Source organism: Chionomys nivalis, chromosome 2, assembly GCF_950005125.1.
Source record: "Chionomys nivalis chromosome 2, mChiNiv1.1, whole genome shotgun sequence".
Taxonomy (NCBI): Eukaryota; Metazoa; Chordata; class Mammalia; order Rodentia; family Cricetidae; genus Chionomys; species Chionomys nivalis.
Window position 1 is genome coordinate 79,513,861 of NC_080087.1, and position 17,124 is coordinate 79,530,984.

Consider the following 17,124-nt stretch of genomic DNA (forward strand, 5'->3'; position numbering starts at 1 on the left):
CTGGCATTTCAAGCACTGTAAATAGAAACACCTGCCAGCACTTCACCAGGACACCCCTAGACAAATGTCAGCCAATCAGGAGTCCTGGACCTCAGAGACCCCCTCACCCCCACCTACTATAAAAACCCAATTCTTTATATATATATATATATTTTTTTTTAAATATTTATTTATTTATTATGTATGCAATATTCTTTCTGTGTATGCTTGAAGGCCAGAAGAGGGCACCAGACCCCATTACAGATGGCTGTGAGCCACCATGTGGTTGCTGGGAATTGAACTCAGGACCTTTGGAAGAGCAGGCAATGCTCTTAACCGCTAAGCCATCTCTCCAGCCCCCTAAAAACCCAATTCTAATTGAGCTCGGGGCTCTTAGGATATTCCAATATGTTGAACATGTGGAGAGACCGAGTTTGCAAACTTGACTAAAATAAAAGCTCTTTGCTTTTACATATGTGACTCGGTCTCCTTTGCTGGCTTTGGGGGGGACCCACGGATTTGGGCATAACACTAACGAGCTTTTCCTTTTTCTCTTTCCTACCTTTTCCCGCTTTCTGCCACGTACTTTAGGTTTTCCTCTTCCCCTAAACTTCCTTTCCTAACATTTTCTTTCCATCCCGCCCTGCCTTAATTTCCTCCCTACCTTTTTCAGCCCTCCCCCCTTAATAAAAAAATGAAATCTTTAAGCCTCGGTTTTCCCCTTTCACTCGGCCTGACTGCTCCTGCTTGGTCCCCGCTCCCATTCCCGCCGAGAGGTGTCTCATTTCCTGCCACTGGCCCTCGGGGGTTCTTGGGCTGTAACCCGCCGGCCTTCAGAGAACTGCGTGTCTCAATAACCCACACCAGTCTTGCCGGGCGCCCCCAAGATGGCGCCTACTGCCTCGTCCCGCCTCCCGACGTCATCGCGCAGCTCTCTGTTCAGCGATGCCCTTTCGACCATCAAAGGCGGAGTCCAAGAAGACTTGGGAGGGGAGGATCCTCTTGGGAGGCCTAAAGGGGCGGGCACTAGCTACCTGGAGGCCGAGCGGTGGGGGAATATTGCTAGAGGATTGGCTGGGCGCGGCCTGATCCCGCTCCTCCTCGCTATTGGCTAAGCCCTCAGAAACTTGAGCGCCGATTGGTCTAACGGCAGGGCCAGGCGGGCGATGATTGGGCGCATTGCGCAGTCAGCGAGGCGGAAGGTGGGAGGGGCGTTGTTGAGAGAGGGCCCCGGGACGAGAGTGAGGTTGCGGAGCAGGCGAGACGACGGGCGCTAGAGAGGACGCGGTGCTAGAGTGGCTGTGCGAAGGGAGCTGCAGCCCGCGGCCCGGGCTGGGGCCGGCTAGACGGCCGAGGCGGGTAAGTTCCCGAGGGAGCGCGGAGGCCCGGCCCCCACCCTGCGCCTCGCTCGCGTCATTCGGTCTGCACGCTGAAGGCCTGCAGGAGCGCGCCCCGGGTGCGGAAGGCGGAGCGGCCGTTGGCCGCTGGGCGCGCGGGCCGGGCGGGGGCCGGGCCGGGCCGGGGCGTTGTTTGGGGTAGAGGGATTGGAGTTGTGTGCGGGGCTGAGTGAGGAGGGGCAGGGCTCGGGCTGCGGGCTGGGGACCGATCTTGGCGGGAAGGGGAGGTCCCGGAGCTGCCTCGGAGGAGGGCTCTCTGGTTGCATGGGGTACCGGGGCCACGGGTGGGTGCGCTGGAATGGGTCCAGGATCGAAAGAGGACGATTGGAGGGCTCTTGGTTGCTGGGGTGGGGAGGTGGCCCGAGAAAGGAGGTAATGAATGTAGGGAGGGAAATCGATTTCTGCCTGGAAAGAACTAAAGCAGAGAAGGGGTTTGAGGTATCTTTAGAACTAAGAGAGCGGTCCAGGTGTGGAAAATGGGGTTAAATTAATACGGAAGGCCGATAAATCCTCGGAATTGGAGGTTGGCATACCCTCGGAAAGTACTGACAACTGTCTTTATGTTCTCACGGGTATCCGTAGGTTGAACCGGGGAGGGATTGTTTTGTTTTAGGTACAGGCCAAAGTGAAGTAGTCCTGGGTGTAACTGGGGAGATAGAAAGGTGGTAGTCTGGGACTGTTGGGGTTGAGAATGAGATGTGATATACTGATAACTTTGGGATTCTGGGTATCCCCATAGTCGTAGGTTAGTGAGAAGGATTATGAAGAAGAGGGGGCTCTTTTTGCTGTCTTTGGGTACTGATGGAGTTTTTATGGGAGAGACATCCCTGAAGAGAATAGAAACAGCGAGAGGGGAAAGGTTAAGCCACTGTGAAGGATAGGTTGGATGTCCCTGGACAAGATTAGTGTGTGGAGATCTTCTTTGCAAAAAGGACAAATTTATATGGAATGGGGATCTGACAGTTCCTGGAGTGGGTTAGGATAGATTTGGATCTTTTCTCAAAAGAAGAAAGGTTTAGATTGATACTGTTATGGGCTTATGGGATGGGTTAAGGTTATAACGTTGGCCTGGACCTTAATGCAGAAAAGGATAGTTTTGTTATCTCCCCCCCCCCAAAAAAAAGCCCATAATAGGCATCCCCAGATGAGTTGTGGTGGCCTTAGGAAAAAGAGGGAGTCATGCCACTGAGAAAAGGAGATCCGGGTGCTCAGAGGGGATAGCCCAGTACATTTGGTCTTGATGGAGAGAGAAAGGCATGAGGAGGGTGAGAACAGTCTAGATGTAAAGGATTGGGCTTCTGTGGAGTTTCTTTTAGGTAAAGGTTGATGATACAGGAGAGCTTTTACTTACTTATTTTCCAGACAGAGTTTCTCTGTGTAGCGTGACTGCCCTGTAACTTGCTCTGTGGGCCAGGCTGACCTCAAACTCAACGAACTCAGAGATCTCCCTGCCTCTGCTTCCTGAGTGCTGGGATTAAAGGTGTGTACCAACCACTACTGCCCAGCAGAGAAGGTCTTGATGTGCTTAGCTTGAACCAGTTTTAAGAGTCTGAGTACCAGGAAATGGTTAAGGTAGGAAGTCTGGAGATGGATTAAGCCAGGGAGAGAAAATTGGAGATTGGGTGACTTGATGTGAGGAATCTGGGCACTGGTTGGTTAACAGAGGTTGCATGGCAAGAGGAGGCCAAACCACCAGTGCCTAAGGTAGAGTAGGGATATTGGTTTGTACACCAGTTTGAGTGGCCTGAGTGTAAAAAGTTTGAGCCTATGAGGAAGAGCAGAATCCATGTAGGAGGGCAGCTGGGAAACAGGCCAAGAGAGTGAGGATTCTGTGGGTAGGCTGGCAAAGGAGCGTTGTCCCGGGCAATGGTGAGGAGTCGCAGGAAGGTCTGTATTACAGGGAGAGCAGCTCCTGTTTTGTGGACAGGGCCTTGGGAACCTGTTCTGAGGCGTGGGAATGGAGAGGATTAACTAGGATCTGGTGGGTGGAGTTTGCTGCAAGTTCTTTGAGAAGGGAGACTTTGGGGTGGGGTCTCTAGGAAAAGACCACTGGAGAAATTTGTGTTGCCTGTTTGCTATGTTCAGGGAAGGAAGGATTCTTAGGGAGGGTGTTGGAGTGGAAAATCTATCTAATCCAGAAGTTGGAGGAGGAAGCATGTCTGAGGGTTTAGAATGTAGAGGTGACACAGGGAAAGAACTGCCCTGGAGGATTGACTTGTCTCCGCCCTCCCTTTCCTCAGCCCAGGTCCTTGCTGCTGCCATGACTGAGGAGAGCGAGGAGACATTCCTGTATATAGAGCACCGCTATGTCTGCTCTGAGTGCAACCAGCTCTATGGCTCCCTGGAGGAGGTGCTTGTGCATCAGAACTCCCACGTGCCCCAGCAGCACTTTGAGCTGGTGGGCGTGGCTGACCCTGGAGTCACAGTGGCCACAGAGGCAGCTTCAGGCACAGGCCTGTATCAGACCCTCATACAGGAGAGCCAGTACCAGTGTCTTGAGTGTGGACAGCTGCTCCTGTCACCTAGCCAGCTCCTGGAGCACCAGGAGCTACACCTGAAGATGATGGCACCCCAGGAGGCAGTGCCCGCTGAGCCACCCCCCAAGGTGCCCCCCTTGAGTTCCAGCACCATCCACTATGAGTGTGTGGATTGTAAGGCTCTGTTTGCCAGCCAGGAGCTGTGGCTGAACCATCGGCAGATGCACCTCAGGGCCACCCCCACCAAGGCTCCTGCCCCCGTTGTCTTGGGGTCTCCAGTTGTCTTAGGCTCCCCTGTGGGCCAGGCCCGAGTAGCTGTGGAACATTCATACCGAAAAGCCGAAGAAGGTGGGGAAGGGGCAGCTGTCCCGTCTGCAGCTGCCGCCACAACCGAGATGGTGACAGAAGTGGAGCTGCTCCTCTACAAGTGCTCCGAGTGCTCCCAGCTCTTCCAGCTGCCGGCTGACTTTCTGGAGCACCAGGCCACCCACTTCCCTGCTGTCCCAGAGGCCGAGGAGCCTGCCACAAAGCAGGAAACCCTGATCCCCTCAACCACTGAGGTGCCAGCGTCTCTACCCGACCCCTTGCCAACCTCTGACCATAGCTATGAGCTGCGCAATGGGGAGACCGTTGGCCGGGATCGACGGGGGCGGAAGCCCCGGAGGAACAACAGTGGAGAGTCAGGTACAGCAGCCACCCAGGAACTCTTCTGCTCAGCCTGTGACCAGCTCTTCCTTTCACCCCACCAGCTGCAGCAGCACTTTCGGAGCCACCGGGAGGGTGTCTTTAAGTGTCCCCTGTGCAGTCGTGTCTTCCCCAGCCCTTCTAGTCTGGATCAGCACCTTGGCGACCATAGCAGCGAATCTCATTTCCTATGTGTAGACTGTGGCCTGGCCTTTGGCACAGAAGCCCTTCTCTTGGCCCACCGGCGAGCCCATACTCCAAATCCTCTGCATTCATGTCCCTGTGGGAAGACCTTTGTCAACCTTACCAAGTTCCTTTATCACCGGCGTACCCATGGGGCAGGAGGTGTCCCTTTGCCCACAGCACCAGTTCTGCCAGAGGAGCCTGCCGTTAGCGTTCCTGAGCCAGCCCCTGCTGAGACCAGAGAGCCAGAGGCCCCAGAGCTCCCGGTGTCTGAGGAGAACCCAGCAGAGCCTGCGGCTCCAGGCACTTACCGCTGCCTCCTATGTAGCCGTGAGTTTGTCAAGGCTTTGCAGCTGACCCGGCACCAGCGTTTTGTGCACCGACTAGAACGGCGTCACAAATGCAGCATTTGTGGCAAGATGTTCAAGAAGAAGTCTCATGTGCGGAACCATCTGCGCACACACACCGGGGAACGGCCCTTCCCCTGCCCTGACTGCTCCAAACCCTTCAACTCACCTGCCAACCTGGCCCGCCACCGGCTCACACACACAGGGGAACGACCCTACCGCTGTGGGGACTGTGGCAAGGCTTTCACTCAGAGCTCCACTCTGAGACAGCATCGCCTGGTGCATGCCCAGCATTTCCCCTACCGCTGCCAGGAATGTGGACTGCGTTTTCACCGCCCTTATCGCCTGCTCATGCACCGCTACCACCACACAGGCGAGTACCCCTACAAGTGTCGTGAGTGTCCCCGCTCCTTCCTGCTGCGCCGGCTGCTAGAGGTACACCAGCTTGTGGTCCACGCTGGGCGCCAGCCCCACCACTGCCCATCTTGTGGGGCTGCCTTCCCCTCCTCGCTGCGGCTTTATGAGCATCGGTGTGCAGCTGCTGCCGCCCAGGCCCCACGGCGCTTTGAGTGTGGGACCTGTGGCAAGAAAGTAGGCTCTGCTGCTCGTCTGCAGGCCCATGAAGCTGCCCATGCTGCTGCTGGTCCTGGAGAAGTCTTGGCTAAGGAACCTCCGGCTCCCAGGGCCTCAAGGGCCACTCGCACACCCGTCACTCCGTCCCCAACAGCCCTTGGTGGTGCAACCTCTGCTGCCCCTGCAGCCCCTGCCCGGCGGCGTGGCCTAGAATGCAGTGAATGCAAGAAGCTGTTCAGCACAGAGACGTCACTGCAGGTGCACCGGCGGATCCACACAGGAGAACGGCCGTACCCGTGTCCAGACTGTGGCAAGGCCTTCCGCCAGAGTACCCATCTGAAAGACCACCGACGCTTACACACAGGTGAGCGGCCCTTTGCCTGTGAAGTGTGTGGCAAGGCCTTTGCCATCTCCATGCGCCTTGCAGAACATCGCCGCATTCACACGGGTGAACGGCCCTACTCCTGCCCTGACTGCGGCAAGAGCTACCGCTCCTTCTCCAACCTCTGGAAGCATCGCAAGACTCACCAGCAGCAGCACCAGGCTGCAGTGCGGCAGCAGCTGGCAGAGGCGGAGGCCGCTGTGGGCCTGGCTGTGATGGAAACTGCAGTGGAGGCTCTGCCCCTTGTGGAGGCCATTGAGATCTACCCTTTAGCGGAGGCTGAAGGGGTCCAGATCAGCAGCTGACTGGCCCCCATTTTCCTCTTCAGCGTCACCAAGCCCTGATGCTGCAGGTCTCCAACAGCCCCTTAAAACCTGTGTACATATCGTACCCCTCTCTCCTCTCCACCACCATATAAGTTCTGTAACTAAATTTATTCTCTTCTCTGAGGGGGTTGCTCTGGGGTCCTTGGTACATAAAGGACCCCTCCCCCTCCCCACCTCCACTTGTTTGGTGGTCTCCAAATGAAGCGGTCAATAAAGACTGAGTTGGACATTTTTGTGCTTTTTGTCAGGCCGAGTATTTAGGGTGGATTTGGGGTATCGTGAGACCAGACACTAGCTGACCTCCCCTGGCCGCATCCCTAGCACCCCAATAGAACTTGGTACAGTTTGCTGGATTGAAAACGCAGCCAGAGTCCATGGCATGGTTCTTTGAAACAGACCTCTTGTGTCAGATGAAGGCAGCATGTCTTGCCACTAGAGGGCCCCTCAGCCTAAGAAAAATCTTTAAGCAATCTGGGTGTTGAAGAACCAGGTGTTGCTGGAACATCGAGAGAAACATTAGTGCGCTTCTCAGCCCTGGCCTCCACTTCCTGCCTGATGTGGTTGCATCCCACAAAGGCATCTGGGTTTCTCAAACTAGATCCCTGAAAGCAGGCAGACTTGGGTCAGGTGTGATCAGCAACACAGAGGGGAGCTCCTGGGCTTCGCCCTGTAACAGAGTTGGAAGTTCTGAGTAATGGCTTCTAGAGTAGGAAGTGCTGTGGCTCACCACGCCAAGTTGTGGCTCAGCCAATGGACATTTATTGTAGGAAGAAAGTGATGGAATGTCTGGTATCTTAACTACTCACCCTCCATACACACCCCAAGAACTGCAGATTCGCTTGGGTCTCCCACACGCTGGGCAAGCTCACTACCGCTAAGCTGTATCCTCATCTCTCGTTTTGAGACCAGGTTTTACTGGTTGCCCAGTTGGCCTTGGGCTCACTCTATATATTCTAGGCAGGCTCTGAGTTTGGTGGCCCTCCTGCTTCAGTTTATTGAGTAGCTGGGGTTACAAGCCTGAGCCCTTGGGTTAGTTTGATTTAATTCTGTGGAGATCATGTTTTACACTGGAGGCCTCTAGAATGACTTGCTGACGGTCAGTTCAACCCAGGGCAGAGCTTGAATTTAAATCTAGTTATATTTGGTTTAAGCATCCATATTTTTTTAAAAGATTTATTTATTTATTATGTATACAGGATTCTGTCTGCATGTATGCCTGCATGCCAGAAGAGGGTACCAGGTCTCATGGATGGTTGTGAGCTACCATATGGTTGCTGGGAATTGAACTCAGGATCTCTGGAAGAGCAGTCAGTGCTCTTAACCCCTGAGCCATCTCTCCAGCCCCTAAGCATCCATAGTCTGTTCTGTCTGGCCCATGACCTTGCCTAGCAAGAAAGTGGAAGTGACTAGATGAGGATTATTCCAATCCCTTCTGTTAGAAAGAATCCCTCTACTTAGAAGGACACTACTTGAGAGATGAAAATAACTGGGGGGGGGGGGGAGGACACGGACCTTGGACCTGCCTACTGAGCATGCCTGTCACTCTGTGGCTTGATCTGTTACTCAGATGAAAGAAAACCTGCCTCCTGCTTTTTATTTTTACGCCACTGTCCTTAATTATAATAATTAAGAAAACACTGGTTACAACCGGGCAAGAGGGCCCATTTGTCGCACAAACCTTGTGACCTTTGATTCCCAGAGCTCATGATGGAATCAGCTCCTATAGGTTGCCCTTTAACCTCTACCTACCAGCTCCCATAGGTTTCCTTTTAACCTCTGCCTACCAGCTCCCATAGGTTTCCCTTTAACCTCTGCCTACCAGCTCCCATAGGTTGCTTCGACCTCTACCTGTGCACCATGGCCTGCATGCACACAAAAACAAATGGTAAAAGCACCTGTTGGATATCCCTGTCAGTTACTTTAAAACATGCAGTTGGTTTTCCACTAGGGTTTCTCAATCATGGATACCATCTTCAGTGCCTACCAGCCCTGCAGGAGACCTAAACCACTAACCCCAAGTATCAGGTCCTATTCCCCAGGAACCAACCTCCCCCTGGGAGATCTGTACTGTTTGTAAAAGCTATCTCAAATAAGTGGCTCAATAGTCAGATCCTTTGTCCTTGTGAACCAGATGCAAAGCAATTGAAACAAAAGGGATGGGAAAGGCATGATGCTGGTTGGCCACAGTATTAAATTAAGGTGCTTTCAACAGTCATTAGCTCCTTGACAGTGGAGTGACCCTCCTTCATGAAGCCCCACCCCCACAAAAAAGTCAGGCAGTGGTGGCACAAGCCTTTAGTCCCAGTGCTTGGGAGGCAGAGGCAGGTGGACAGCCAAGGCTACACAGAGAAATCCTGTCTTGAAAAACAAAAACTGTCTAGGAAGGTGTTGCAGAGGACCCATGTTGGGTAGCTCTCAACTGCCTGTAACTCCAGTTCCAGGAGATGTCCTCTTCTTACATATGGGCATCCTCACACGTCATAGACGGGTACATGTATGATACATATATGTATACATACATAAAAAGACAAAGTTGATCAACCCCCTGACAGCTTTGATGGCTTTTGAGCCTTAGCCCTAAAGAAAGATAATACAGACATTCCCAAATCAGTGGATGTTACATGTCCCCTTTCTAAGATGTGCAGCCCCCCCAGCACACCCAAGGTGTAATCCAGGAGCCTGCACTGGGCAAGTAACCAAAGTTACTCTTCTAAGAAAGGCTTTCCTTGCCTAACTCCCTTTGTAAGAGAGGATTGTTCTTGTGTATGTATGGCCCAGGCTCTTTGCCTCAACCTCCGCGTACCAGAGTTGCCAGCCTCTGCCACCACACCCGGCTGCGTTGCCTGCTTTATTTAGAATCTGCAGGAGCAATAGCCAAGGGAACATAGCACTGCCCACTAGTGGCTTATAAAACTTGACAGAGAGGCCAGCTAACTAGGCAGGGCATGTCCAAGAGCCTGGACATTATTATGCTCTAGGTAGATGCATAGTGGAGACTTCAGGACCAGAGCGTGCGCTCAAGTGTGTGAGTTATGGGACATCTATGGTTCTGACTGCAGCCCCTTGAAGGCCAGCAAAAATCTTCCTCAGCCAACTATACTGACTTAAGAGGGGAAAGTGCTTTAAAAAAATAATGGCGATGGGGGCTGGAGAGATGACTCAGAGGTTAAGAGCACTAGCTGCTCTTCCAGAGGTCCTGAGTTCAATTCCCAGCAACCACATGGTGGCTCACAACCATCTGTAATGAGATCTGGCACCATCTCCTGGCGAGTATATATATAATAAATAAATTTTTAAAGAAATAATGGAGATGGAACCCATGGCCTCGCATATAGCTCACGTCTCCAATCTTCAGCCTTTCCTATTGGCTCGCCTGGATCCCAGCACCTGTGTCCCAGACAGGACGCAACAAGGACAAAAGAAGGCCAGTGGCTCTGTTGAGACCAGTTCTGATTTTCAGTGGCAGCATCTGGGAGTCACCCCAGCCCTGACCTGGGAAGTTGCTTCAGCAAATGACTAGTTCGAGATGGCAGGATAATCTGAGTTAATGTCCCTCAAAGGAGGCACATACGTTGTTATTCAATCTTACTTCAAAGTCACCGTGTGTGTGTGGGGGGGGGGGGGTATGCGCATGTGCATGGCTGGGGGGGGATTGAGCCATATCCTCAGTCCCCTCCCCTTTTTGAGCCAGGGTCTTATTGTGTAGCTCAGATTGCTTCAAACTCTCAGTCTTCCAGCCTCATGTATTATTCTCATTTTTGAGACAAGATTTTTGAGCCCAGGTTGGTCACTTAAGTATACAAAACTGATCCTGACCTCTGCCTCTGCCTCCGGTGTGCTAGGATTAGTGGTCTGTGTTCATGTTGTATGTACATATGGAAGCTTGGGGGTAACCTCACTGTCCACCTCCTGAGACAGGATCTCGTGCTGACCTGGAGTTGACCAGTTATGCTAGACTGGCTGGCCTCCCCATTTGCAGGGCTCCACCTCTCTCTCCCTTCCTAGTGCTGGGGTTCCAGGGATGGATGGAGGCATTTTTACATGCATCGGGGGCTCCACTCCAGATCCTTGTGCTTGCAAGACAAGCATTGAAGATTGAACTCTTATTAACTTTAATTAATTAATTTTGGTTTTTCAAGACAGAGTTTCTTTAGACCAGGCTGTCCTCGAACTCAGAGGTCTGCCTGCCTCTGCCTCCTGAGTGTTGGAATTAAAGGTGTGTGCCACCACTGCCCCAGCCTATCAACTCTTATTTTAAAGGTCTTTTTAGTTCTTTTGGGAGGCACCCAGGAAAGGAGGTGGGCAGTATTGGCTGATTTCTTGGCTTCTTCGTGGTTTTTACTGAAGACAGTATTGTAGAGAGCTGTATATCCTCAGCATTACTTATTTATTTAGGCTGGGTCTCACTGTGTAGACCTGATTGGCCTGACATTCAATATAAAAGAGACTGGCCTCAAACTCGGAGATCTGTCAGTCTCTTCCTCCTGGCTGTTGGGATTAAAGGTATCCACCACCATGCCCAACTCTCCTAATAATTTAACCATCCCATTCAGTTCCGCAACTCCACGAGGTAGGCATTGTCCTATACCACGGAAGCCCATGCAGTAGGCACTCTCCTGTCTACCACGGAAGCCCATGCAGCAGGCATTGTCCTATCTACCACGGAAGCCCGGTGAGGTATGTACTGTCCTGTACTATAGAACCACTGCAGCTCATGTCTACTGAAAAATGGCAGAACTGAGATTTTTGAATTTGAATGCTTCCTAAATCCCTCAAATTTTTTGAACGTAGAAAAAACATTCAGGTCTTCTAACCATTGTGTTAAATTTTCTGAACGTAGAAAAACATTCAGGTCTTCTAACCATTGTGTGTGTGTGTGTGTGTGCCTAGAATGGCCTTGCACTCACCATGTAACTCAAACAAACCAGCTCCCGTACAAGGCAGTGATCCTCCTGCTTCAGCCTTCACAGCCTTGGATTCCGGTGCCAGGCCATCACTCCTGACCCAGTATTGGAATAGAATCATTCTTTCTTTCCCCTCCCCAGTTCACATTTCCAACCCATACCCTGACCTGGCTTGCTATTCCCAGGAAACAGAAGGCCAAGAGACACCAGACATCATTTCTCTCTGTACAATTTTTAATTTTTTATTTTTTGATGTTTGTTGTTCAGATGAATGACACGTTACAAAAACGGGGCCATTAAAAGAAGCACATTGTACAATGAACAAGCAGATTGAAGTTAAAAACACTGAAACACTAACCCGCTACCACAAGAAGAGACAGGGAAGGGATCTGAGGGGAGGAAAGGGGCTGCCAACACGGGTGGGTCAGACAACCAAAAGGGGAGCGACCTCGATGGGCCTGGTGGGTCACTCCAGGGCCCACTTCCTGGCCCACTACTTACCAAGGCTCCCCACTCCTGTCTCCTCCACCTGGGCATTCAAATAAGTAGGTGAGGGACAGCCACACCCAAAAAGGTGGAGCCAGTCAGATCTTTACCAGGCAAAGTGGTCACTGCCCTAGTGCTTGGCCTTGGCAGGTGACAGTGGTGGCAGTCAGGGGCCAGAGGAGGTGACCAAAGACTAGGCCTCCTCTTCAGCCCCAGAGATGTCTGCCCTGCCCCCACTCCCCAGCTATGATCCAAAGGCCCTCTGTTCAGAAGCCCCTGTCACCCTGCAATTACATAAATAAATAAATATTGAGCCCCTGGGCTTAGAGGACAGGTTGGGGGAAGGGCAGGAGGGCTAGAGGAAAGGGGGGGCAGGGAAATAGGGGGTCACAGACAAAGTAAGTAGTCGTCTCCGTCCCAGCAACACTTTTCTGGATTTTTTTTCTTTGCTCCTTTTTGCCTGTTTAGGAAGGAGCCAACACCAAGGACAAATACTTAAAAATATACATTATTTTTTCTTTTTTTCCCCGAAGCCTTTGTCATCGTCGTCTTGCTTTGGAGACTGCTGAGGTCAAAGTTTAAACCGCACAAAAGAACCGCGGCTTAAAGTTTTTGTGTTTTTTTGTTTTTGTTTTTGTTTTCTTTTTTATTGTCTTTTGTTTGTTTTGGGTTTTTGTTTTTTTGTTTTTTTATTTTTTTTAAATTTTTTATTCTAATTTTTTTCACTTTTTTTCCCAACGTATAAAAAGGTAGCGGAGTTGTCTGTGGTTTTTTTTTTTTCTTTTTTTCTTTTTTAAATGGTTAAATCTTTGGTTTGTTTCTTTTTTCTCTTGGAGGCCTTTATCTCTCGCACTTGCCTTTCCCACTCAGAGACAGGTGGGGGCCATGTGTCTCAATCTTGCTCATTAGTCTCTCTCACCCTGGGTGAGATGGAGAGAGAAGCACCCTTGGAATGAGCTGAAGGAGAAAAACTAGTCAGGCCCAGAAGTCATTCCCCTGACTTGACTAGTTCCTGGCTAGAGCTCCCAGGGTAAGGGCTTGGAGACTCTCTTGGTCTTCTGGGAAGATGCGTAAGACCCCAGTTTCTAAAGGGGCTTGGGAACCCCATCCATCCATCCATCCATCCATCCATCCATCCATCCATCCATCCATCCATCCCTCAACCACCCCTATACAGACATCCAGCCCCTTCCTCCCACTTCTGTCCCTACCCTGTCCCTCCAAAAGGGAACAGAGAGGCGGTTTCGTTACTGGCATTATTTATTTTTGGCACAAATGGCCCACCGTTAGGGCGGACCAGTCTCTGCTCCTCCCTTAAGGGGAGTCAGGGCTGGGAGAAGGGAAAGTCAGAGCACTGCCCTCACCCAGTCCACTCAGCTCTCCCTCAGCCCAGGTCCCTGGTCCACTATCTGACATCTAAGCTGGCGCAGGGTCTCCCTCCCCTACTCCATATAAAGCATCCTAGCCCTCCAATCTCGCTCACACACAGACACACGGACACAGGCTCTGTACAGACCACAAAATAAAAACGATGAGATAGTTTTGTTTCCCGGAGTCGAGGCTGGGGTGACGGAGTGGAAGGGGCAGGTGGGGGCAGGAGGGACTAGAAGTCTCCCCACCTCCCCAAACCTAGCCCCCCCAAGCCCCCTGCCCCTTGCCCTGGCTGGCCCCCAGCCAACGATATTTGGTTTCTTTTCTTTTTTTTTTTTTTAACATTAAAGTTCTGAGGTATTTGGTGCCTTATCTCGAGTCCTCGGAGGAGGGGTCCCGGGGGGGGGGAGACCTGGGGCTCACCTGCCCCTCCCTCCCACCCTTCCACCCCCTTCCCAATATTTGGTTTCACAGCTGTAGTTAAAGCTTGGGATTTGGTTATTTTTCCCCTCCCAGGATTTTTTTCCTTGTTTTTCATTTCCCAGTGTGGGGGTTGGATGGGGAGGGTCCCCACCACCCCCAGTGCATGGGGGTCCCCTCCACCAATGTCAGGGCATCTGCCCGTCCCTGCCCCCTGCTTCCTGCTCTCTTTTTGCCCCACTCCTCCACACTGGAGTAGGGAGAGGTCCCAGGTAGGGACTCGATAGGGAGGAAGCAGGATGAATTAGGTGGTGAATCCTGGATTTTTCTCTTTTTTCTTTTTTTTTTTTTCTTTTTGGTCTAGAATCATAGTTTATGTTTGAGTCATCTCCACCATGCCTTCCATGCTGCCTGTCTTCTCAGAGGGTTTTTGGGGGGTTGTTTGGTTGGTTGGTTGTAACTCCTTCATTCTGCTCTGTTCAAATGTCTTCCTATCCGGTCAGGAGCCCTTGGCCCCTTTTCCAGCTGTGGGTTGGGGTCCAGGCCCTCTCGCTAGCCGCTTCTCAGGAACGTATAATGGACAAACTCAGAGGTAGGGTGAGGGCAGGGAGTCGGTTCAGCAGAGCTGCGTACATTCCAGCGAGGATAGGTGGACGAGGTGCCAACCCCATTGGTGCCTGGTGGGGTGGGGGGGGGGGCAACCATTTCCACCAGGGTTGGGTAAGGCACCCAAGGCCCCGAGTTAGTCTGGAGTCTCTGCTACCTCTGGGGCCCGGCCCGACAGTTTTGCTTCTGGGTGGGAGAAGGGAGACCAGAAGAAAAGAGAACGCTGAGACCTAGGGGCTCTGGCTGCCTCTCTCCTCAGAGTGTCTAGGATGGAAGGGGAGCCCTGAGGCATCGCCCAGCTCTTCCCTCCCTCTGCTCCTGCCTAGCCAGGGGCAGGGGTCACTCTGATTTCAATGGCTCGCGTCCTTCACAGCAACTTTGGTTTGAGGAGAGATACAGAAAGAAGGCTATCAAGAGATGTGAGGGAAGAACGAAGAGAGGAAGTGAGGGAGGGAAGGGGAGAGAGAGAGAGAGAGAGAGAGAGAGAGAGAGAGAGAGAGAGAGAGAGAGAGAGAACAGAAACAGAGACCAAGAGGGAATCAAACTACCCAACAGTTGGTTTTCCTTCACCCATTCTTTTTGCTTTCCTTTTTTTTCTTTTAAAGCTTTTTCAGTTGATTGGGGGGAGGCAGGGAGGGAGCTTGGGGCTCTTCACCCTCGTCCCTGACACCCTCTCTCAGCCCCACCCACCCGCTTCTGTCCACCCTGGCTGAGGGACAGGCCCCCCCAGCCCCCCTCCGGCTTTCCGAAGACGACGTCCATGAGGTATTTGTGAAGAGAAAGAAGCATCCATCGTTCCATCCGCCTTGGGGACCAAAGGCCTGGACCACTGTGCAGGGCTCGGCTCCACCTTGCGGCTCCTTCTTGTCTTGAAGAGTCCTAGTCTTCTTTCCCATATATATATATATCTATATATTTCTATAAATTCTTTTTTCTAGTTTTAATTTATTGTTTGTTTGGTTTTCTGTTTTTGTTTTTTGTTGTTTTGTTTTTTGGTTCAAAACTTTGTTGACCTCCACGACAGAAGGAGGACAAGGCGGCTCCCAGCAGCATCCCCTCTGTCCACTGTTGAGATATGTCCAGGAATGGGCAAATACAGGGTCCAGCCAAGACTCGTGGAGGTCTCATGGGAGTGGTGGCCACCACAGTGCCCTCTTGCATGGGGAACCACAGGACATGGCAATGTCACCACCATGTGGACCCTGATGGAGATGCCATCCGGAGGAGCCCACAACTGGGGTGTGTGCGTGTGTGCATTGGGGAAGAGAAGGGAGAGGTATCTGCCAGTGTCAGAAAGGGCATAGGGTGGGCGGAGTGAGGTGAGTTGATCTTTTTGGTTTCTGGTTAATGTTAAAGAACGTGAAGGATTCCACGGATAGGCACTGGAATATGATTTTTTTTTTCAGGGAAACTGACAGACAAGATGGAAAGAAAGACAACTTGGACGCTCTCACCTCATCGCCCTTTGCTTGAAACAACCACCTTCCCAGTCAGAGGAGGAGGGTGATGGAGCCGAGGAGGGCTTTGGAGAGCTGGAACTTGGCAAAAAAATAAAATTAAATTAAAAAAATTAAAAAAGGCCTAGCCCACCCTTCAAAGGGAGAGGAGAGGTACAGGGAACAAAAAGCCCATACCCAGGCCTTCCTCTGAACTCTCCCCAGGCTGGGGGTTGGGGGATTAAAGCAAGACCCCCTGCCCTGTCGGGGAGAGCTGGGGGGCAGGGGAACACACGGAAGGGACACATTCTGTTGAGCACAACGCTAAAAATTCTGTACATCCTTTGGGTGAAGCTACTGAATATTTGGTGTAAGGTTGTTCGGTCCTTCCTCTTGCTTTCTGGAAAAGACCATTTGGCAGGTGGCTCTGGGCCCTGGGCCTCCTGCCCCAGGCAATGCCCTGTCTCCATTGGCCCAGGGCTGGGGCTGGGCCAGCAAGCCAGCACATTCTCTAGTTCCTTCTCTGCCAACCCCCAGCGGGGGGTAAGGTTAGGAGTTGGCCCCACAGCCAGGGCTCAGCCGCATGAGGTCCGACCTGCTGGAGGCTGCTCCGCTCCTGGCTGAGGGTTCTTATTTGGTGTCATAGCAGTGAGCACTCCAAGATCTGGCTCGCAACTGGTTTTTGGTTTGTTTGATTTGGGGGGGGGGGTGTTTGGTTGGTCTGGGGGCTGTTTTGTTCGTTTGTTTTTCATCTCTGGTTCCTTTAGGGAAGCTGGTTTCTGTTGTGAATATTTTTGGTTTTCTCTTTTGTTGGTTTTTCTTTTCTCTCTTAATTTTTTTTTTTTTTTTTGGTTGATTTTTGGTATTTCCTCCTTTGTCACTCCTGCTCCCAGGATCCACTGTATCCCCCACCAGCCTCCTCGCCCCTTCTTGGGTGGGGAACCAATGTCGGGGGAGTGAGAGAAGTAGGAGGGGAGGCCTGGCGGGCTCTCACTCGGCCTTGGACCCTGCCTCGGGTCCCCCTGGGCCTCCAGGGGTCTGTGCTGCCACCTCACTGCAAGTGGAGGACGATGAGGACGAAGAAGACGAGGAGAGCCCAGGAGACTTGCTGGAGATGGAGGCTGCCACGGCTGCAGCCGCTGCTGAGACCAGGCCCACGCCTGGCGGGGCACTGAGCAGGGGCAGCCCAGCGTGATTCAAGAAGAGAGGCGAGGTCACTAGGCCGGGGCTCCCTGGGGCCGCACTGGCTGCCCCCAGCACCAGGTTCCCGCTGCCATCAAGGCTGGTAAGGGGCAGGGTTCCACCAGAGGCCAGGGCTGGTGAGGAGAGAAGAGGCTGAGCTGGAGGTAAACCAGGCCATGGAGACCTTCGCCTCCTTGTGCCCCGCCTGAGTGCCCCCGGCTCCCCATCTGAACCACTGACTCCCATCAATCAGTAGCCCTCACACCTTCCCCAAACACAGACGGGGATGAAGAGGCGAGCAATGCAGTGAGCAGGGCGGGATGACATGGCTGGGGTAGCAATGAGGGGGCTCGAGGCCCAGTAGGGGCAGG

General features: G+C 52.3%; 2 protein-coding genes across 12 annotated transcripts in view; one reads left to right on the forward strand and one right to left on the reverse strand.

Moving 5' to 3' along the window:
* Positions 1-1,204: 1,204 nt before the first annotated feature.
* Positions 1,205-6,548, forward strand: Znf574 (zinc finger protein 574). Of its 2 annotated transcripts, none has more exons than XM_057763254.1 (2): positions 1,205-1,338; positions 3,617-6,548. In XM_057763254.1, exon 2 carries the CDS (start codon positions 3,637-3,639, stop codon positions 6,325-6,327), a length of 2,691 nt encoding a protein of 896 aa, XP_057619237.1. In that variant the 5' UTR covers positions 1,205-1,338; positions 3,617-3,636; the 3' UTR covers positions 6,328-6,548. The 2 variants fall into 2 exon arrangements, with proteins under 2 accessions (XP_057619237.1, XP_057619238.1); XM_057763255.1 differs by lacking the exon at positions 1,205-1,338 and adding an exon at positions 1,689-2,856.
* Positions 6,549-13,577: 7,029 nt separating this feature from the next.
* Pou2f2 (POU class 2 homeobox 2) overlaps positions 13,578-17,124 on the reverse strand; it is a 40,829-nt gene continuing 37,282 nt past the window's right edge. For 5 of the 10 annotated variants that reach the window (XM_057762417.1, XM_057762415.1, XM_057762414.1 and 2 more), the window contains one exon: positions 13,578-16,887. In XM_057762417.1, the coding sequence (XP_057618400.1) occupies positions 16,562-16,887 (326 nt within the window). In that variant the 3' untranslated portion in view covers positions 13,578-16,561. The remainder of the gene's footprint in view (positions 16,888-17,124) is intronic. The other 5 variants (XM_057762422.1, XM_057762420.1, XM_057762419.1 and 2 more) reach the window with 1 other exon arrangement.